The 24,531-nt window shown below is 31.6% G+C and overlaps 1 protein-coding gene across 1 annotated transcript; it reads left to right on the plus strand.

Moving 5' to 3' along the window:
• Positions 1-21,621: 21,621 nt before the first annotated feature.
• Positions 21,622-24,109, plus strand: IQD17 (IQ-domain 17). The gene is made up of 5 exons (XM_086587601.1): positions 21,622-21,920; positions 22,010-22,348; positions 22,466-22,714; positions 22,817-22,960; positions 23,038-24,109. The coding sequence occupies exons 1-5, from the start codon at positions 21,783-21,785 to the stop codon at positions 23,899-23,901; spliced, it is 1,734 nt and encodes a 577-aa protein (XP_086443727.1). The 5' UTR covers positions 21,622-21,782; the 3' UTR covers positions 23,902-24,109.
• The last annotated feature ends 422 nt before the right edge of the window (positions 24,110-24,531 follow it).

Here is a 24,531-nt window from a genome sequence, read left to right on the forward strand (position 1 = left end):
TTTCAATTTAGAAATCATATTTCTTATATATGCTCTCGATAAAAAAAAAAAATTTTTATTCAAAGATTACAAAAAAAAAAATAAACTTTGTTTGAAGGGTATAATCTACCAAAAAAAAGTTGCACAATTATCGCAATGATATTAGTGATAAAAATAGCCTTTTATACTCATGTAGGGTGGGAACAAGATCACAACTAACTGATTTTTTTTATTAATGCTATGATCAAAACATCGACTATCAAAACGTCATTTATAACACTTATTTTTTAAATTTGTTTCACCTTTCCCGACGATAGAAACATCACTAAAAACATATAAAATTCATATATTTTAGATCTGTAGCGACTATAACAACGTCGCTTATATAACCAAAGTTTAAAATTACTAATATCTCTAGTGACAATAAAAATGTCGCTAATAAGATCTATATATTTTTTTCAAAAAATTTTGGACTTATTGCGATGATTAAAACGTTGCTAATAACACAAAAAATTTTAAAATTTTCAGACCTTTATCGACGTTAAAAATATTTTAGTAATGCTTTATTACAGACGATTTTAAAAACTTTTCCAAAAGTTCATCTTTTACGACATTACTACATTGCCTAACCTCTCTCAGATAACCTTATTTCTTGAAGTGACATAATTAATCAAGACGGCAATGTCAGCATCTCTGAAGTTGTTGTACATCAACTTTTCTTATAATATCACCACTGAAGACAACAAAAAGACTACCGAAGTAACTATAACTCAAGAGAATTCTCTCAAAAGTGCCACGTGTATCGCTTTGTTGTTATCTTGAGAAGGCTGATGACATTGTTTGAACGAGGATATTGCACTCTGCGGTGTGTTAAGAATGGACATCCGAAGTAATTGATATTGTAGTACTAAGTTAAACAGAGATCGAAGAAGAGATGAGGACTTTCATTCGATCCCCGTTGAATTGGAAATTTGGAAACAAGATTTAATATAAGTTTTATTTAAGTACTTTGTCTTATTTATTTGGCTAACTTGTTCACATAGGATTATCTTTCAAAGTAGAAATCATATTTCTTTTATATGCTCTTAAAAAAAAAAAAAAAAAAAAAAAAAAAAAAAAAAAAATTTTTCGTAGAGTATAATCTACCAAAAAAAAAAAAAAAATTGAATTTTTTGAACTTACTCGGGGGGGCAATAATTATTCAAATATTGCACAATCAGCAACGATATTAGTTATAAAAATAGTCTTTTGCGACTCATGTAGTGTGGGAACATTATCACAACTAACCGATTTTTTTTATTCATACTACGATCAAAACGTCGACGATCAAAACGTCATTTATAACACTAATTTTTTAAATTTGTTTTACCTTTCTCGACGATAGAAACATCACTAAAAACATATAAAATTCATATATTTTAGATCTATAGCAACGATAACAACGTCGCTTATATAACCAAAGTTTAAAATTACTAATATCTCTAGTGACAATAAAAATGTCGCTAATAAGATCTATATATTTTTTTCAAAATTTTTTGGACTTATTGCGATGATTAAAACGTTGCTAATAACACAAAAAATTTAAAATTTTCAGACCTTTATCGACATTAAAAATATTTTAGTAATGCTTTATTACAAACGATTTTAAAAACTTTTCCAAAAGTTCATCTTTTACAACATTACTACATTGCCTAACCTCTCTCGGATAACCTTATTTCTTGAAGTGACATAATTAATCAAAGACGGCAATGTCAAGATCTCCTCAAGTTGTTGTACATCAACTTTTCTTATAATATCACCAATCAAGACAACAAAAAGACTCCTCCGGTAACTATAACTCAAGAGAATTCTCTCAAAAGTGCCACTTGTATCGCTTTTGTTGTTATCTTGAGAAGGCTGATGACATTGTTTGAACGAGGATATTGCACTCTGCGTTGTGTTAAGAATGGACATCCGAAGTAATTGATATTGTAGTACTAAGTTAAACGAGATCGAAAGAAGAGATGAGGACTTTCATTCGATCCCCGTTGAATTGGAAATTTGGAAACAAGCTTTAATATAAGTTTTATTTAAGTACTTTGTCTTATTTATTTGGCTAACTTGTTCACATAGGATTATCTTTCAAAGTAGAAATCATATTTCTTTTATATGCTCTGGAAATTAAACAAAAAAAAAAAAAAAAAAAAATTTTAAGTGAGTATAGTATAATCTACCAAAAAAAAAAAAAAAAAATTTTTTTTTTACTTAATCTACCAATAATTATTCAAATATTGCACAATCAAGCAATGATATTAGTTATAAAAATAGTCTTTTTGAACTCATGTAGTGTGGGAACATTATCACAACTAACCGATTTTTTTTATTCATACTACGATCAAAACGTCGACGATCAAAACGTCATTTATAACACTAATTTTTTAAATTTGTTTTACCTTTCTCGACGATAGAAACATCACTAAAAACATATAAAATTCATATATTTTTTAGATCTATAGCGATGATAACAACGCCGCTTATATAACCAAAGTTTAAAATTACTAATATCTCTAGTGACAATAAAAAAAATGTCGCTAATAAGATCTATATATTTTTTTTCAAAATTTTTTGACTTATTGTGATGATTAAAACGTTGCTAATAACACAAAAAATTTTAAAATTTTCAGACCTTTATCGACGTTAAAAATATTTTAGTAATGCTTTATTACAAATCGATTTTAAAACTTTTTCCAAAAGTTCATCTTTTACGACATTACTACATTGCCTAACCTCTCTCGATAAACCTTATTTCTTGAAGTGACATAATTAATCAAGACGGCAATGTCAAGATCTCCGGGTTGTTGTACATCAACTTTTCTTATAATATCACCACCGAAGACAACAAAAAAGACTCCCGGTAACTATAACTCAAGAGAATTCTCTCAAAAGTGCCACGTATCGCTTTGTTGTTATCTTGAGAAGGTGATGACATTGTTTGAACGAGGATATTGCACTCTGCGGTGTGTTAAGAATGGACATCCGGCGAATTGATATTGTAGTACTAAGTTAAAACAGAGATCGAAGAAGAGATGAGGACTTTCATTCGATCCCCGTGAATTGGAAATTTGGAAACAAGCTTTAATATAAGTTTTATTTAAATACTTTGTCTTATTTATTTGGCTAACTTGTTCACATAGGATTATCTTTCAAAGTAGAAATCATATTTCTTTTATATGCTCTGGAAATAACAAAAAAAAAAAAAAAAAAATTTTTTCATTCAGTATAATCAACCAAAAAAAAAAAAAAATTTTTTTGAACTTACTCGGGGGGCAATAATTATTCAAATATTGCACAATCGGCAATGATATTAGTTATAAAAATAGTCTTTTTGCTTACTCATGTAGTGTGGGAACATTATCACAACTAACCGATTTTTTTATTCATATTCATACAAATCGTCGATCAAAACGCCATTTATAACACTTATTTTTAAATTTGTTTTACCTTTCTCGATCGATAGAAACATCACTAAAAACATATAAAATTCAAATATTTTTTATCTGTGATAACAACGCCGCTATATCTTGATAACAACGCAAGCTTATATAACCAAAGTTTAAAATTACTAATATCTCTAGTGACAATAAAAAAACTGTCGCTAATAAGATCTATATATTTTTTTAAATATTTTTGGACTTATTGGGATGATTAAAACGTTGCTAATAACACAAAAAAATTTAAAATTTTCAGACCTTTATCGACGTTAAAAATTTTTAGTAATGCTTTATTACGATTAAAAATATTTTATTTTAAAAAAACTTTTCCAAAAGTTCATCTTTTACGACATTACTACATTGCCTAACCTCTCTCGGATAACCTTATTTCTTGAAGTGACATAATTAATCAAGACGGCAATGTCGTCAGATCTCTCTCGTTGTTGTACATCAACTTTTCTTATAATATCACCACCAAGACAACAAAAAGACTACCGAAGTAACTATAACTCAAGAGAATTCTCTCAAAAGTACCATGTGTATCGCTTTGTTGTTATCTTGAGAAGGCTGATGACATTGTTTGAACGAGGATATTGCACTCTGTGGTGTGTTAAAAATGGACATCCAAAGTAATTGATATTGTAGTACTAAGTTAAATAGAGATCGAAGAAGAGATGAGGACTTTCATTCGATCCCAGTTGAATTGGAAATTTGGAAACAAGCTTTCATATAAGTTTTATTTAAATACTTTGTCTTATTTATTTGGGTAACTTGTTCATATATAGAATTATCTTTCAAAGTAGAAATCATATTTCTTTTATATGCTCTTAAACAAAAAAAAAAAAAAAAAAAAAAAAAAAAAAAAAGTAGAGTATAATCTACCAAAAAAAAAAAAAATTTTGAATTTTTTTTTGACTTACTCGGGGGGGGCAATAATTATTCAAATATTGCACAATCGGCAACGATATTAGTTATAAAAAATAGTCTTTTTCGCGACTCATGTAGTGTGGGAACATTATCACAACTAACCGATTTTTTTTTCATTCATACTCCGACGATCAAAACGTCATTTATAACACTAATTTTTTAAATTTGTTTTACCTTTCTCAACAATAGAAACATCATTAAAAACATAAAAAATTAAAATATTTTAGATCTGTACCGATGATAACAACGTCGCTTATATCTTGAAGTGACAAAATTAATCAAGACGGCAATGCTAGCATCTCTGAAGTTGTTGTACATCCGGTATTTTATAATATCACCACTGAAGACAACAAAAAGACTCTCGAAGTAACTATAACTCAAAGAAATTCTCTCAAAGGTGCCACTTGTAGTTTTGTTGTTATCTTGAGAGGACTGATGACAATGTTTGAACTAGGATATTGCGGTCTGCGTTGTGTGAAGAATGAACATCCGGCAATTGATATGATAGTACTGAAGTTAAACCGAGATCGAAGAAGAGATGAGGACTTTCATTCGATCCCCGTTGAATTGGAAATTTGGAAACAAGCTTTACAATAAGTTTTATTTAAGTACTTTGTCTTAGTTATTTGGCTAAGTTGTTCACATAGGATTATCTTTCAATTTAGAAATCATATTTCTTATATATGCTCTGGAAATAAATAAAAAAATCTTTTATTCAAAGATTACAAAAAAAAAATAAACTTTGTTACGAAGGGTATAATCTACCAAAAAAAAAAAAAAGTGCACAATCGGCAATGATATCAGTGATAAAAATAGCCTTTTGCGACTCATGTAGTGTGGGAACATGATCACAACTAACTGATTTTTTTTATTCATGCTACGATCAAAACATCGACGATCAAAACGTCATTTATAACACTTATTTTTTAAATTTGTTTTACCTTTCTCGACGATAGAAACATCACTAAAAACATATAAAATTCATATATTTTAGATCTGTAGCGACTATAACAACGTCGCTTATATAACCAAAGTTTAAAATTACTAATATCTCTAGTGACAATAAAAAAATGTCGCTAATAAGATTTATATATTTTTTTTTTTCAATTTTTGGACTTATTATGATGATTAAAACGTTGCTAATAACACAAAAAATTTTTTAAATTTTCAGACCTTTATCGACGTTAAAAATATTTTAGTAATGCTTTATTGCAGACGATTTTAAAAACTTTTCCAAAAGTTCATCTTTTACGATATTACTACATTGTCTAACCTCTCTCAGATAACCTTATTTCTTGAAGCGACATAATTAATCAATACGGCAATGTCAGCATCTCTGAAGTTGTTGTACATCAACTTTTCTTATAATATCACCACTGAAGACAACAAAAAGACTACCGAAGTAACTATAACTCAAGAGAATTCTCTCAAAAGTGCCACGTGTATCGCTTTGTTGTTATCTTGAGAAGGCTGATGACATTGTTTGAACGAGGATATTGCACTCTGCGGTGTGTTAAGAATGGACATCCGAAGTAATTGATATTGTAGTACTAAGTTAAACAGAGATCGAAGAAGAGATGAGGACTTTCATTCGATCCCCGTTGAATTGGAAATTTGGAAACAAGCTTTAATATAAGTTTTATTTAAGTACTTTGTCTTATTTATTTGGCTAACTTGTTCACATAGGATTATCTTTCAAACTAGAAATCATATTTCTTTTATATGCTCCAGAAAAAAAAAAAAAAAAAAAAAAAAAAAATCCGTAGAGTATAATCTACCAAAAAAAAAAAAAAAATTTTTTGAACTTTGAACTTACGGGGGGGCATAATTATTCAAATATTGCACAATCAGCAATGATATTAGTTATAAAATAGTCTTTTTGACTCATGTAGTGTGGGAACATTATCACAACTAACTGATTTTTATTCATACTACGATCAAAACGTCGAGGTTCAAAACGTCATTTATAACACTAATTTTTTAAATTTGTTTTAACCTTTCTCGACGATAGAAACATCACTAAAAACCTATAAAATTCATATATTTTAGATCTGTAGCGACGATAACAACGTCGCTTATATAACCAAAGTTTAAAATTACTAATATCTCTAGTGACAATAAAAATGTCGCTAATAAGATCTATATATTTTGTTAAATATTTTTTGGACTTATTGGGATGATTAAAACGTTGCTAATAACACAAAAAAATTTAAAATTTTCAGACCTTTATCGACGTTAAAAATATTTTAGTAATGCTTTATTACAGACGATTTTAAAAAAACTTCCAAAAAGTTCATCTTTTACGACATTACTACATTGCCTAACCTCTCTCGATAACCTTATTTCTTGAAGTGACATAATTAATCAATACGGCAATGTCAAAGATCTCCAAGTTGTTGTACATCAACTTTTCTTATAATATCACCACCATCAAGACAACAAAAAGACTCCGGTAACTATAACTCAAGAGAATTCTCTCAAAAGTGCCACGTGTATTGCTTTGTTGTTATCTTGAGAAGGCTGATGACATTGTTTGAACGAGGATATTGCACTCTCGGTGTTTAGAATGGACATCCAAGTAATTGATATTGTAGTACTAAGTTAAACAGAGATCGAAGAAGAGATGAGGACTTTCATTCGATCCCCGTTGAATTGGAAATTTGGAAACAAGCTTTAATATAAGTTTTATTTAAGTACTTTGTCTTATTTATTTGGCTAACTTGTTCACATAGGATTATCTTTCAAAGTAGAAATCATATTTTTTTTTTCTATATGCTCTAAAAAAAAAAAAAAAAAAAAAAAAAAAAAAAAAAAAAAAAAAAAAGTATAATCTACCAAAAAAAAAAAAAAAATTTTGAATTTTTTTGAACTTACTTTCGGGGGGGCAATAATTATTCAAATATTGCACAATCAGCAACGATATAAGTTATAAAAATAGTCTTTTGTGACTCATGTAGTGTGGGAACATTATCACAACTAACCGATTTTTTTTATTCATACTACGATCAAAACGTCATTTATAACACTAATTTTTTAAATTTGTTTTACCTTTCTCGACGATAGAAACATCATTAAAAACATAAAAAATTAAAATATTTTAGATCTGTACCGACGATAACAACGTCGCTTATATCTTGTAGTGACATAATTAATCAAGACGGCAATGCTAGCATCTCTGAAGTTGTTGTACATCAGGTATTTTATAATATCACCACTGAAGACAACAAAAAGACTCTCAAAGTAACTATAACTCAAAGAAATTCTCTCAAAGGTGCCACCTGTAGTTTTGTTGTTATCTTGAGAGGACTGATGACAATGTTTGAACTAGGATATTTGTCTGCGTTGTGTGAAGAATGAACATCCGGTAATTGATATGATAGTATCGAAGTTAAACAGAGATCGAAGAAGAGATGAGGACTTTCATTCGATCCCCGTTGAATTGAAAATTTGGAAACAAGCTTTACAATAAGTTTTATTTAAGTACTTTGTCTTAGTTATTTGGCTAAGTTGTTCACATAGGATTATCTTTCAATTTAGAAATCATATTTCTTATATATGCTCTGGAAATAAATAAAAAAATCTTTTATTCAAAGATTACAAAAAAAAATAAATAAACTTTGTTACGAAGGGTATAATCTACCAAAAAAAAAATAGTGCACAATCGGCAATGATATTAGTGATAAAAATATCCTTTTGCGACTCATGTAGTGTGGGAACATGATCACAACTAACTGATTTTTTTTATTCATGCTATGATCAAAACGTCGACGATCAAAACGTCATTTATAACACTTATTTTTTAAATTTGTTTTACCTTTCTCGACGATAGAAACATCACTAAAAACATATAAAATTCAAATATTTTAGATCTGTAGCGACGATAACAACGTCGCTTATATAACCAAAGTTTAAAATTACTAATATCTCTAGTGACAATAAAAATGTCGCTAATAAGATCTATATATTTTTTTAAAAAAAATTGGACTTATTGGGATGATTAAAATGTTGCTAATAACAAAAAAAAATTTAAAATTTTCAGACCTTTATCGACTATAAAAATATTTTAGTAATGCTTTATTACAGACGATTTTAAAAACTTTTCCAAAAGTTCATCTTTTACGACATTACTACATTGCCTAACCTCTCTCAAATAACCTTATTTCTTTAAGTGACATAATTAATCAAGATGGCAATGTCAGCATCTCTGAAGTTGTTGTACATCAACTTTTCTTATAAAATCACCACTGAAGACAGCAAAAAGACTCCCGAAGTAACTATAACTCAAGAGAATTCTCTCAAAGGTGCCACGTGTATCGCTTTGTTGTTATCTTGAGAAGGCTGATAATATTGTTTGAACGAGGATATTGCACTCTGCGGTGTGTTAAGAATGGACATCTGAAGTAATTGATATTGTTGTACTAAGTTAAACCGAGATCGAAGAAGAGATGAGGACTTTCATTCGATCCCCGTTGAAGTGGAAATTTGGAAACAAGCTTTAATATAAGTTTTCTTTAAGTACTTTGTCTTATTTATTTGGCTAACTTGTTCAGATAAGATTATCTTTCAAAGTAGAAATCATATTTCTTTTATATGCTCTGGAAATTAAACAAAAAAAAAATTTGTTTCGTAGAGTATAATCTACTAAAAAAAAAATTGAATTTTTTTGAACTTACTCGGGGGGGGCAATAATTATTCAAATATTGCACAATCGGCAACGATATTAGTTATAAAAATAGTCTTTTGCGACTCATGTAGTGTGGGAACATTATCATAACTAACCGATTTTTTTTATTCATGCTACGATCAAAACGTCATTTATAACACTAATTTTTTAAATTTGTTTTACCTTCCTCAACGATAGAAACATCATTAAAAACATAAAAAATTAAAATATTTTAGATCTGTACCGACGATAACAACGTCGCTTATATCTTGAAGTGACATAATTAATCAAGACGGCAATGCTAGCATCTCTGAAGTTGTTGTACATCAGGTATTTTATAATATCAACACTGAAGACAACAAAAAGACTCTCGAAGTAACTATAACTCAAAGAAATTCTCTCAAAGGTGCCACGTTAAATCTTGAGAGGACTTAAAAAAATTTGGACTTATTGGGATGATTAAAATGTTGCTAATAACACAAAAAAAATTTAAATTTTCAGACCTTTATTGACTATAAAAATATTTTAGTAATGCTTTATTACAAACGATTTTAAAAACTTTTTCAAAAGTTTTTCTTTTACGACATTATTACATTGCCTAACCTCTCTCAGATAACCTTATTTCTTTAAGTGACATAATTAATCAAGACGGCAATGTCAGCATCCCTGAAGTTGTTGTACATCAACTTTTCTTATAATATCACCACTGAAGACAACAAAAAGACTCCCGAAGTAACTATAACTCAAGAGAATTCTCTCAAAAGGGCCACGTGTATCGCTTTGTTGTTATCTTGAGAAGACTGATGACATTGTTTGAACGAGGATATTGCACTCTGCGGTGTGTTAAGAATGGACATCCGTAGTAATTGATATTGTAGTACTAAGTTAAACAGAGATCGAAGAAGAGATGAGGACTTTCATTCGATCCCCGTTGAATTGGAAATTTGGAAACAAGCTTTAATTTAAGTTTTATTTAAGTACTTTGTCTTATTTATTTGGCTAACTTGTTCACATAGGATTATCTTTCAATGTAGAAATCATATTTCTTTTATATGCTCTGGAAATTAAACAAAAAAAAAAAAAAAAAAAAAAAAAAAAAAAAAAAAAAATTGTTTCGTAAAGTATAATCTACCAAAAAAAAAAAAAAATTGAATTTTTTTGAACTTACTCGGGGGGGGGCAATAATTATTCAAATATTGCACAATCGATAACGATATTAGTTATAAAAATAGTCTTTTCCGACTCATGTAGTGTGGGAACATTATCACAACTAACCAATTTTTTTTATTCATGCTACGATCAAAACGTCATTTATAAAACTAATTTTTTAAATTTGTTTTACCTTTCTCGACGATAGAAACATCATTAAAAAGATAAAAAATTAAAATATTTTAGATCTGTACCGACGATAACAACATCGCTTATATCTTGAAGTGACATAATTAATCAAGACGGCAATGCTAGCATCTCTGAAGTTGTTGTACATCAGGTATTTTATAATATCACCACTGAAGACAACAAAAAGACTCTCGAAGTAACTATAACTCAAAGAAATTCTCTCAAAGATGCCACGTGTAGTTTTGTTTTTATCTTGAGAGGACTGATGACAATGTTTGAACTAGGATATTGCAGTCTGCGGTGTGTGAAGAATGGACATCCGAGTAATTGATATGATATTCCTGAGTTAAACAGAGATCGAAAAGAGATGAGGACTTTAATTCGATCCCCATTGAATTGGAAATTTGGAAACAAACTTTACTATAAGTTTTATTTAAATACTTTTTCTTATTTATTAGGCTACGTTGTTCACATAGGATTATCTTTAAATGTAGAATTCATATTTCTTTTATAGGCTCTGGAAATAATAAAAAAATCTTTTATTCGAAGAGAGAAAAAAAAAACACTTTTTTTCGTAGATTATAATCTACCAAAAAAAATAAAATAAATAAGAAAGTTAAGTTCCAATAACTAACTCTGGGGGGGGGGGGCAAAAATAATTATACAAATATTGCACAATCGGCAACGATATTAGTGATAAAAATAGTCTTTTGCAACTCATGTAGTGTGGGAACATGATCACAACTAACCAATTTGTTTTATTCATGCAACGATCAAAACGTCGATGATCAAAACGTCATTTATAACTCTAATTTTTTAAATTCGTTTTACCGTTTTTGACGATAGAAACATCACTAAAAACATATAAAATACAAATATTTTAGATCTGTAGCGACGATAACCACGTCGCTTATATAACCAAAGTTTAAAATTACTAATACCTCTAGTGACAATAAAAACGTCGCTAATAAGATCTATTTATTTATTTTAAAAAATTTGGACTTATTGCGATGATTAAAACTCACTAATAACACTAAAATTTCCACACCTTTATCGACATTATAAAAACGTTTTAGTAATGCTTTATTACCGGCGATTTTAAAAACTTCACCAAAAGTTCATCTTTTCCGACATTACTACATTGCCTAACCTCTCTCAGATAACCTTATTTTCTAAAGTGAAATAATTAATCAAGACGAAAATGTCACCATCTCGTAAGTTGTTGTACATCATCTTTTCTGATAATATCACCACTGAAGACAACAAAAAGACTCATGAAGTAACTATAACTCAAGGGAATTCTCTCAAAGTTGTCACGTGTATAGCTTTGTTGTTATCTTGAGAGGGGAGATGACAATGTTTGAACGAGGATATTGCAGTCTGCGGTGTGTGAAGAATGCACATTCGAAGTAATTGATATTGTAGTACTAAGTTAAACAGAGATCGATGAAGAGATGAGGACTTTCATTCGATCCCCGTTGAATTGGAAATTTGGAAACAAGCTTTACTATAAGTTTTATTTAAGTACTTTGTCTTATTTATTTGGCTAAGTTGTTCACATCGGATTATCTTTTAATGTAGAAATCATATTTCTTTTATATGCTCCGGAAATTTTTAAAAAAATCTTTTTTTCGAAGAGTACAAAAAAAAAACAAAAAACAAAAAAAAATTGATTCAAAGAGTTTAATCTACAAAAAAAATAATAATTAAAAAAAATGTGAAGTTCCATGAAAATAGTGATAAAAATAGTGCACAATTGCCTATGATATTAGTGATAAAAATAATCTTTTGCGACTCATGTAGTTTGGAAACCTAATCACAACTAATCGATTTTTTTTTTCTTCATGCTACGATCAAAATGTCCTTTATAATACTAATTTTCTAGATTCGTTTTACCTTTCTCGACGATAGAAACATCACTAAAAACATATAAAATTCAAATATTTTAGATCTGTAGCGACGATAACAACGTCGCTTATATAACCAAAGTTTAAAATTACTAATATCTCTAGTGACAATAAAAATGTCGTTAATAAGATCTATATTTTTTTTTAAAAAAGTCTGGACTTATTGTAATGATTAAAACGTCGTTAATAACACTAAAATTTTCAAAATTTTCAGACCTTTATCGACATTAAAAACGTTCTTGTAATGCTTTATTACGGACGATATTTAAAACTTCACCAAAAGTTCAAAATTTTCGACATTACTACATTGCCTAACCTCTCTCAGATAACCTTATTTCTTGAAGTGACATAATTAATCAAGACGGCAATACTAGCATCTCTGAAGTTGTCGTACATCAGGTATTTTATAATATCAGCACTGAAGACAACAAAAAAACTCTCAAAGTAACTATAACTCAAAGGAATTCTCTCAAAAGTGCCACGTGTATAGTTTTGTTGTTATTTTGAGAGGACTGATGACAATGTTTGAACTAGGATATTGCAGTCTGCAGTGTGTGAAGAATGGACATCCGAAGTAATTGATAAGATAGTACCGAGTTAAATAGAGATCGAAGAAGAGATGAGGACTTTCATTCGATCCCCATTGAATTGGAAATTTGGAAACAAACTTTACTATAAGTTTTATATAAGTACTTTTTCTTATTTATTAAGCTAAGTTGTTCACATAGGATTATCTTTAAATGTAGAATTCATATTTCTTTTATATGCTCTGGAAATTTTTTTTTTAAAAAAAAAAATCTTTTATTCAAGAGTACAAAAAAAAAACACTTTGTTTCGTAGAGTATAATCTACCAAAAATAAAATAAAATAAATAAAAAAGTGAAGTTCCATGAACTATCTCTGGCGGGGGGGGGGAGAGGCAATAATTACACAAATATTGCACAATCGGCAATGATATTAGTGATAAAAATAGTCTTTTGCGACTCATGTAGTGTGGGAACATGATCATAACTAACCGATTTTTTTTATTCATGCAACATCAAAACTTCATTTATAACTCTAATTTTTTAAATTCGTTTTACCTTTCTTGACCATAGAAACATCACTAAAAACATATAAAATTCAAATATTTTAGATCTGTAGCGACGATAACAACTTCGCTTATATAACCAAAGTTTAAAATTACTAATACCTCTAGTGACAATAAAAACGTCGCTAATAAGATCTATATATTTTTTTTAAAATATTTTGGACTTATTGCGATTATTAAAACGTTGCTAATAACACTAAAATTTTCAAAATTTTCACACCTTTATCGACGTTAAAAACGTTTTAGTAATGCTTTATTACCGATGATTTTAAAAACTTCGCCAAAAGTTCATATTTTCCGACATTACTACATTGCCTAACCTCTCTCAGATAACCTTATTTTTTGAAGTGACATAGTTAATCAAGACGACAATGCTAGCATCTCTGAAGTTGTTGTACATCAGGTATTTTATAATATCACCACTGAAGACAACAAAAAGACTCTCGAAGTAACTATAACTCAAAGAAATTTTCTTAAAGGTGCCACGTGTATAGTTTTGTTGTTATCTTGAGAGGACTGATGACAATGTTTGAACTAGGATATTGCAGTCTGCGTTGTGTGAATGAATGGACATCCGAAGTAATTGATATGATAGTATTGAGTTAAACAGAAATCGAAGAAGAGATGAGGACTTTCATTCGATCCCCGTTGAATTGGAAATTTGGAAACAAACTTTACTATAAGTTTTATTTAAGTACTTTGTCTTATTTATTTGGCTAAATTGTTCACATAGGATTATCTTTCAATGTAGAAATCATATTTCTTTTATATGATCTGGAAATAAAAAAAAAAAAATTGTTTAGAAGAATATAATCTACCAAAAAAAAAATGAAGTTCCACGAACTAACTCGGTAGGGGGGGCAATAATTATACAAATAGTACACAATCGGAAACGATATTAGTGATAAATATAGTCTTTTGCGACTCATTTAGTGTGTGAACATGATCACAACTAATCGATTTTTTTTATTCATGCTACGATCAAAACGTCATTTTATAACACTAATTTTCTAAATTCGTTTTACCTTTCTCAACGATAGAAACATCACTAAAAACTTATAAAATTCAAATATTTTAGATCTGTAGCGACGATAACAACGTCGCTTATATAACCAAAGTTCAAAATTACTAATATCTCTAGTGACAATAAAAACATCGTTAATAAGATCTATATTTTTTTAAAAAAAATTTGGACTTATTGTGATGATTAAAACGTCGCTAATAACACTAAAATTTTAAAAAAAAAATCAGACCTTTATCGACGTTAAAAACGTTCTAGTATTGCTTTATTACGGACGATTTTTAAAACTTCACCAAAAGTTCAAAATTTTGACATTACTACATTGCCTAACCTCTCTCAAATAACCTTATTTCTTGAAGTGACATAATTAATCATGACGGCAATACTAGCATCTCTTAAGTTGTCGTACATCAGGTATTTTATAATATCACCACTGAAGACAACAAAAAGACTTTCGAAGTAACTATAACTCAAAGGAATTCTCTCAGAGGTGCCACGTGTATTGTTTGTTGTTATTTTGAGAGGACTAATGACAATGTTTGAACTAGAATATTGCAGTCTGCGGTGTGTGAAGAATGGATATCCGAAGTAATTGATAAGATAGTACAGAGTTAAATAGAGATCGAAGAAGAGATGAGGACTTTCATTCGAACCCCGTTGAATTGGAAATTTGGAAGCAAACTTTACTATAAGTTTTATTTAAGTACTTTTTCTTATTTATTAAGCTAAGTTGTTCACATAGGATTATCTTTAAATGTAGAATTCATATTTCTTTTATATGCTTTGGAAATAAATTTTAAAAAAAAAAAAAATCTTTTATTCGAAGAGTACAAAAAAAAAAAAAAAAATAAAAAAAACACTTTGTTTCGTAAAGTATAAATCTACCAAAATAAAATAAAATAAATAAATAAGTGAAGTTCCATGAATTAACTATTGGGGGGGGGAAGAGGCAATAATTACACAAATATTGCACAATCGGCAACAATATTAGTGATAAAAATAGTCTTTTGCGACTCATGTTGTGTGGGAACATGATCATAACTAACCGATTTTTTTTATTCATGCAACGATCAAAACTTCATTTATAACTCTAATTTTTTAAATTCGTTTTACCTTTCTTGACCATAGAAACATTACTAAAAACATATAAAATTCAAATATTTTAGATCTGTAGCGACAATAACAACTTCGCTTATATAACCAAAGTTTAAAATTACTAATACATCTAGTGACAATAAAAACGTCGCTAATAAGATCTATATATTTTTTAAAAATATTTTGGACTTATTACGATGATTAAAACGTTGCTAATAACACTAAAATTTTCAAAATTTTCACACCTTTATCGACGTTAAAAATGTTTTAGTAATGCTTTATTACCGACAATTTTAGAAACTTCGCCAAAAGTTCATCTTTTCCGACATTACTACATTGCCTAAGCTCTCTCAGATAACCTTATTTTTTGAAGTGACATAATTAATCAAGACGACAATACTAGCATCTCTGAAGTTGTTGTACATCAGGTATTTTATAATATCACCACTGAAGACAACAAAAAGACTCTCGAAGTAACTATAACTCAAAGGAATTCTCTTAAAGGTGCCACGTGTATAGTTTTGTTGTTATCTTGAGAGGACTGATGACAATGTTTGAACTAGGATATTGCAGTCTGTGTTGTGTGAATAATGGACATCCGAAGTAATTGATATGATAGTACTGAGTTAAACAGAGATCGAAGAAGAGATGAGGACTTTCATTCGATCCCCGTTGAATTGGAAATTTGGAAACAAACTTTACTATAAGTTTTATTTATGTACTTTTTCTTATTTATTAGGCTAAGTTGTTCACATAGGATTATCTTTAAATGTAGAATTCATATTTCTTTTATATGCTCTGGAAATAACAAATAATAAATAAATAAATAAAAAAACACTTTGTTTCGTAGAATATAATCTACCAAAAAATAAAAAAATAAAAAAAGTGAAGTTCCATAAACTAACTCGAGGGGGGCAATAATTTTTCAAATAGTGCACAATCGGCAACGATATTAGTGATAAAAATAGTCTTTTGCGACTCATGTAGTGTGGGAACATGATCACAACTAACCGATTTGTTTTATACATCCAACGATCAAAACGTCATTTATAACTCTAATTTTTAAATTCGTTTTACCTTTCTCGACGATAGAAACATCACTAAAAACATATAAAATACAAATATTTTAGATCTATAGCGACGATAACAACGTCGCTTATATAACCCAAGTTTAAAATTACTTATACCTCTAGTGACAATAAAAACGTCGCTAATAAGATCTATATATTTATTTTAAAAAAAAATTGGACTTATTTATTTAAACGTCGCTGAAGTTGTTGTACATCATCTTTTCTGATAATATCACCATTGAAGACAACAAAAAGACTCCCGAAGTAACTATAACTCAAGGGAATTCTCTCAAAAGGGTCACGTGTATAGCTTGGTTGTTATCTTGAGAGGGCTGATGACAATGTTTGAACGAGGATATTGCAGTCTGCGGTGTGTGAAGAATGGAAATCCGAAGTAATTGATATTGTAGTACTAAGTTAAACAGAGTTCGAAGAATAGATGAGGACTTTCATTTGATCTCCGTTGATTTGGAAATTTGGAAATAAGCTTTACTATAAGTTTTATTTAAGTAGGGTCTCCGTAGATATAGATTAGTATTGCTAGCTATTGATTTGAGAAGTTGAGAGACACAAGACTTAAAACCAATAACTAGAATAAAAAGATTTGACTTATCCTAATTTTACTACTATTTTTTATTTTTTATTTTCTTCGATCAATTTAAATATTGTTTCAGAAATAACTTCAATAGCACTTCGTGCCTTCGGTAATACCTAGAGTGTAAATATTGAGCATGCAAGTTTTGAACATAGGCCACACATACAACAACGTATAGTACCGCTTCAAAATAAAATATCCACAAATTCCCACATAGTCTACACACTTGAAAATATTTGGGTGTACCAAGATGATTTTTTTTTTTTTTAATAACTTGGGTTTATGGTTCCCCAACCTTTATTTATTGCAAAATCTCAAAAACAAAAGAGGAATAAATAGATAAACACCTCATAACAAATCGGGTAATACCTAGTAAAAAATGTAGCACTCGTATATTACAGTTCACCTAATGTCTCCACAATAAAACAAATTATCAAAAAAAACAAAACAAGATAATCAAACAAATGAAATCATTAATTGAGTTCTGACCAAAATTAAATTAAAGAAAAGAGTGGTGAAACCTTGAATGACTATTCTAGAAAGACCAAGACAAAAAATGAAAAGATGAGAATTGCTGAATTGGTGGTGAGAGGAGGGAGGAGGGAGAGCGAAGAGAAATCGGTAGAGCAAACAAAAGAAATTAGAGAAAATCAATTTTTTTTATCCCCCCAAACTAACCCCAAGACTCGCTTTGCTCATGGATGATCTTGGCTCATTCGAGAATCGAGATTGTCATACCAAAAATTGTCTCTTTTCAAATTTATAAGTAGAAGAGGGCTTTACCCAAAAAAAAAAAAAACAATAGAGGATGACTTTGTGTTTCAGGTTAATAAATATCTTGTAACATTGCTATTTGCAGATATTTTTTTTCTTCAGTCCACCATATGCGAGTTGAAATTTGTAACTTGTTAGATTAGAAAATCAAAACGAAATATATATTTCGTTTTTACCAAAAAAAAAAAAAAAAAATCTTCGAAGATAAATATCTATTTCGTCTTAACCAAAAAAAAAAAAAAAAAAAGAATATCTATCTAATAAAAAGCAATGGTGTGGGGCCCGCATGGCCTCCATCCAATGGTTGTTATTGTCTTTTACCAAATTGTGACATGGCTGTTTCAAGATATCGTAAGTGGTGTGCTATTCTCTAACTTTTGGTGCAGTTCCATAATATCATTTTCTTCTATAATATAGGGTAAAAACTTTTAGGTTCGATTCTCTTTCTTCTCTTCACAGATCTGCAGCCACCACTCTCGAACCCATGTCAGGTATGCTACTCTCTCCTCTTCTTATCTTCCTCTTCCTTTATTTCTCTTTTACCAAAGCTTGGATCTTGATTTTCACGTTTTTTTATGTTTGAGAAGGTGGACTATCTTCAGTCTATATGTATTGTGGCTGTTTTTTTTCTTTGTTGTTGTTTTAGTTCAAATGTTTTTACATGGAGAAATCAGGAGTTGGTTCTGAGTTTGGTGTTGTAAGGGATAGAGGGTAGTTGGTGAGTTTTAAGGAGATTGGTGGATTGGATTTTGGAGATGGTATTCGATTCGAGCCTTCAAAATTGTTGGATCTTGAGTAGACCTCTTGTGAGGTCAGGAGTTAGGAAACCTCGGCTGGCTTTAGTTAGTAATGTTTTTTCTGGTTCATCTTATTTTGCATTCTTGTGTTTGGTTTGTTGATTCTATTTAATTATGATGGTTGATTTGTCCGCGGTGTTTTGGTAATTTATCACGGTTGAGCAGGCGTTTGTTGATGGTCAGTGTGGCAGTTTCTTTGCAAGAGATTGGATATGCAATTGAGGTACTACATGCATGAAACATGTCTTGATGTAATTCTTTGAATTTTGTTATGCATGTAAGTAAATAGTTGGTGGGATGCCTAATCATGAATATAGGAATAGACAAGGTGAAACAAAATACCATATGTTTTAACATTTGACATTGTCACATTGTTTTGCTAGGAACACTATTGTTACCAAATGTTGTTAGCTAACTGTTACAGAATGCAAATGGGGGGGATTCTATATTAATTGATATTGATTGCAGAATGTATCTTCTCTATATTAAGGGTGGGAGTCCTTGGTTCTGTTTAATGGTTATAAGGAGATAAGTTTTAGTTTTCTCGACTTTGAATATACTGGTGGCTGAATTGTAACATATAACAAGAATTAATCCAAATGAGCAAGTTTCCATAAACTTACCCAAGGTCATACATGTTAATCCGCAACCTCACAAAAGACAATGATTTCCTAAAAGCTCCTAGACTTCCATAATAATCATCATTTTTCGTAAGATAGTACTCTTACCTCCCTGGAGGTTAATTATTAGATCAAGAAATTATTTGATGCAGCTTAGACTTGGTCACTTGAAAAAAAAAAACTACACGAGTAAATACTAGAGGAAATTGGAAAAAGTTTTTCATGAACACTGGTCCAAATTTCGTCCGGTGATTGTCACACGACCACGCTTGTTCAAATTCGATCTCACAGTAAAATTAGAACTATCCTTTCTTTGTTAAATCTCTGAGTTCATAAAAGGTTTAGCTTTATCAATATCAATAAGGCCAACCTAAATAATTTAAGTAATGACATTCAACTGAATGGTTTGAAGAAAATCTAGAGCAATATTTTATTTGAAGCTTGCTTTTTGAAAGTGTACTAAAAAAACCATCTCACAATATTTTTTGCTGGTAATAAGTTTTTTAGTTCTTTATTGAAAACATTTATTGATCTCATTCACTCGAGAAAGCTGCAAACCCTTACTATTACAAAGGGGATTCTACTCGGAGGGATGGGGCGTGTAGCAGGTGAAGTATTACGTTACAACCCTAATTGTTTTGTTGAGATTTACCATCAAAGACATATTTTATCTGGCCATACCATTATCATTCACGTCCGGTATGTGCTTCAATTAAACTTATTGATTTCAACTGGATCATTGTCCTTTAATGGCTATCTGCAAATTTTTTACTCAACCTATATAGCTTTCTACCATTTATACCAACTGTAAATCTCTTTTTATGTCTACATTGACTGGTATCTACCTTTGTATTTCCCTTTTGAGTTAAATTGTACTAGCACCCACTTGCCAGAACATTAGAAAAGAATAAATTTGTTGCATTGACCTAAGTAGATAACAAAAATCTGGTGGATTGCAGACCACTTTAGAACTTACCTGTACTTGAATCAGCTAATTCCATAATACGTATTTGTAATTGGAATAAATTCTACCTTTTTGTGTGTGGTGTATGCATTTCTTCTACATCTGTGTTCATTAGTTTTGCGTAGTTTGTCACATAAATAAATTTTTGGTATAGTATGGCACTAATATATCTTTATTGCTTTTTGAAATCCAGGTTAACCTTGAGTAATTTAAATTGCTACAGAAGTGCAGAACTCAAGCTGATAAATTACCTTTACATGTGAATTAGTTGGATAAGTGCGTGTGTGTTGGACTGTTTGGGGGGATTTGTATATGATGATTATTTATGAAGAGGAAATGAAATTTATCATTTTAAGACATTGTATTTGGTATGTAATTTGACATGCTTTGTTCATTGCATACATCAAGTTCCAACCACACCTTGTTGTTGAATTTTGTTTACGTTTAGAATCTGCTGATCAGTAATTTTTTGTTTACAATTCTCTTTCAAATTTATATCTTCTGAAAAGTTTATAAATTTCTAGGTGTCTCCAAAATTCAGGAAACTAATAAAAGATTTCAACAAAAATTTTATACGTTGTGGTACATTACATAAGCCTTCTATCAGAAGCCTTCTTCAGAAGCTCGCCGATTCCTGGTGCCAAAGGCACGGTTCAACCCTTGCCTTGGCCGGTTCATGCGTGCCAGAGGGCCGGGGCAAACCCTAGTATATCACAAAAAGAGTGGCTGTCGCCAATTATTGGGACTCGTGTGATGTTTGACTATTGACCAAAAGAGGAGCTGGGTAGTGGAAAAACTACAAATGGTGGTCACGGAGCAGATGATACATTCTCTTACTTTTCTCATCTCACCTCTTTTTCTGGGACTCGTCCTTTACCTGCTTGCTGCTCTAAACACGTGATAAGCCATTATTATGGATTGTTGTGTTCTCGTGTGTTTTTAAAACCCAAAAGAAGGAAAAAAGCCCTTCCACCATTAAAGCGACTCTCTTATTATTAGTCCTCGACTTCGCCAACATACAAACGGACACACATCCAACTCACTCTCTATATGTCTTTTGGCTTTCTTTACTCTCACCATCTTTTTCAACGTTCTCGAGATCATCTTCACTCTCTCTTCAACTGTTCAACTCAACTCCAACGGACAAGTCTTAAGTTGTTTAATTAATAGAATAAATTCCTTGGAGTTTAACAAAGATGTTGACACCACCCTCACTGACACCAGTACTGACACCTCCATTAGTTTTTCACAAAAAGACACCCTCCCTCTCACTTCCCCAGTCTCAACTCCTCCTTTTGCTATTACTACTCTACGCTATCAACTCCTTTACTCAGTTGCTCCCTGCAGTATGCAAATGCTCATCATATAGTAGTCTCTCTCTCTCTGTGTTTAATAATGACCTGCTTGTTCTTCTTTTAATTACTGTTGTAATATGTAAATGCTCATAAGTTTTCCCATCTTCCTTCCACTCCATGGGGAAGAAAGGAGGAAATTCCTGGTTTACTGCCGTCAAAAGGGCTTTTAGGTCTCCTACCAAGGACAACACCGACAAGAATAGACCTACTAGCAGAAGAAGAGAAGACCCGGACCAAGAAGAAGAAGAAGAGAAGGTAACATCCATAACACATTCTTCTTTTAACTGCTTTCCTTACGAAAATATATCAGTAACATAGTGCATTGGTGAAATGGGTCTGTACAGAAAAGGGAAAAGAGAAGATGGATCTTCCGAAAATCATCCAATCAAGAAATGGAGGTGACCCAAGCTCAACAATCAGCTGTCCAAGAACAACCACCACCTAAGGTGATCACCCCAGGGCCACCAGAAACAACAAACCACCTTCATGTCTCTGCAGCAGACCAAAGGCACGCCATTGCCGTGGCTGTCGCGACGGCTGAAGCAGCAATGGCGACAGCACGAGCAGCCGTGGAGGTTGTTCGTCTTACCAGGCCTCCTCCTCCTCCTCCTCCCACTGCTTGTCACACAGACCATTACGAACGCGCCGCTGTAGTCATTCAAACTGCTTTTAGAGGATATCTGGTAATAGCTAGTTAGACCAATTAAAACAATAAACAAGCTTCCCTAATTAACTATTTCTCTATTTATGGATTGAATTGATGCTAATTTGGTTTGGTTTTCCCCTGGGTTTGGTTGAAGGCCAGGAGAGCTCTTCGAGCCCTGAAAGGGCTGGTAAAGCTTCAGGCTTTAGTGAGAGGGCACAACGTCAGAAAGCAAGCTAAGATGACTCTTCAGTGTATGCAAGCTTTGGTTCGAGTTCAGAGTCGAGTGCGCGATCAACGTTTGAGGCTTTCCCAAGATGGAAGTAGAAACTCCGCCACCATTAGTGAGACTAACAGTCTATTTGAATCTAGGTATTATCAAGACATTGCAGAGCGACTATCCATTGTAAGTAGTTACACCACAGCCCTCATAGCTTATGTTATGGTGTTTCATACTGTATCTACCGGCAAATGCTAAGTAGAGTTTACATAACAATAATCTCAACAGTCGAGAGATGGAAGCCGGAGTAGCATTGCAGATGACTGGGATGACCGACCTCATACAATTGAGGAGATCCAAGCCATGTTGCAGAGAAGAAAAGAATCCGCTTTGAAACGGGAAAAAGCTCTTGCACATGCCTTCTCTCACCAGGTTCATTTCATCTCCAGATTTTCATCTTTTGTACATTCAAAATTTTCAGCTCATAATGCTTGCTTGGCCATATCTAGATATGGAGATCTGGAAGAAACCAGTCAGTTGGAAATGAAGAAGAACTGGGAGAGAGACCCAAATGGCTTGATCGATGGATGCCGACCAAACCATGGGAGAATAGAGGAAGAGCTTCCACAGATCAAAGAGATCCCATTAAAACTGTGGAAGTTGACACCTCTCGACCTTACGCTTACTCGACTCCCTCCTTAAGGAGATCACAACCTCAATACCAGCAACAACAACAACCACTTAATTTACAATCTGGTACAATTGGCTCGCCACGCCATAGAACTCAACAACAACAACAACAACACCGTCTCTCCCTTCACCACTCCCCTGTCACGCCTTCACCTTCTAAAACAAGGCCTCCTCTGCAAGTGCGTTCAGCAAGTCCTCGGTGCCTTAGAGAGGAGAGAAACAACTATCCAACACCACCATACACGCCTAGTGTTGCTTCTTATTACAACGAAGATCATCATCATGGTGACAGTGGAGGTAATACAATGGCAATGCCAAATTACATGGCTGCGACTGAATCGGCAAAGGCAAGGATTCGATCACAAAGTGCACCTAGGGTGAGGCCATCCACACCTGAGAGAGAAGGAGTTGGTTCAGCAAAGAAACGCCTTTCATTCCCCGTTCATCCCGAGGCATACTATGGAGGCTGTGGTAATGGGACTGAACACAGTTTGAGGAGTCCAAGCTTCAAGTGTAGTGGTTATGGAGTAAGAAGAGGAAGTAATGCTCATCTACATACTGGGATGATGGAGCAACAATCTAACGTGTCATCTTATTGTACGGATAGGGACAGTATGAGTGGCGGTGGCTGTGGGGAAATATCACCTTCTTCAACAAGTGAACTGAGGAGGTGGTTGAGGTAAATGTAAGTCGATCAGGCTTTACTGCTGCTCTCAGTGATGAAATGAACTTGCTGGTAATTGAATGCCGATGTTGTATTTTGACTATTTACTTTGTTGTGATTTCGTCATAAACAAGATTAGGTGTAGCAGTTAGTTGAATGAAAATAACCATGTACTAGTGTGTAGGATTCAAACTCAAGATTCCGTGTCTTCTTTGCCCCCAAACAAACATGGAGAAGAGTGTATATTGTCACTAACTGCAATGCATGTATTAAGTTTCTAAAGTTGACACTGAGGGGTTGTTCGTTTTTTTTAATACATCATTCAACCTGAATGTTGAATTCTAATATTTTAAACGAGAAAGTTCTTTATTGCTCTTTCTTAAGAACCCAATCTTGAACCCATCTATTTTCTTACTTTGACCTTTATGGCTTCAAAATAGATTTTTCAAAATTTGACGTTGGCGTCACGGATTTTTTCATTTTTTGGGGTGACTGATAACCACTTTGTTAAAAATAGAATTACATATATATTTTCTCAAAGTAAACAAAATATGAAAATAAACCGTTAAAATATATTTGTGAAAGCATATTTTAAATAAATTTATTTATCATTTCTTTTCTTCGATAATCCATTTCCCCTCCTCAAATA

Source organism: Coptis chinensis, unplaced genomic scaffold (assembly GCF_015680905.1).
Source record: "Coptis chinensis isolate HL-2020 unplaced genomic scaffold, ASM1568090v1 utg279_pilon_pilon, whole genome shotgun sequence".
Taxonomy (NCBI): Eukaryota; Viridiplantae; Streptophyta; class Magnoliopsida; order Ranunculales; family Ranunculaceae; genus Coptis; species Coptis chinensis.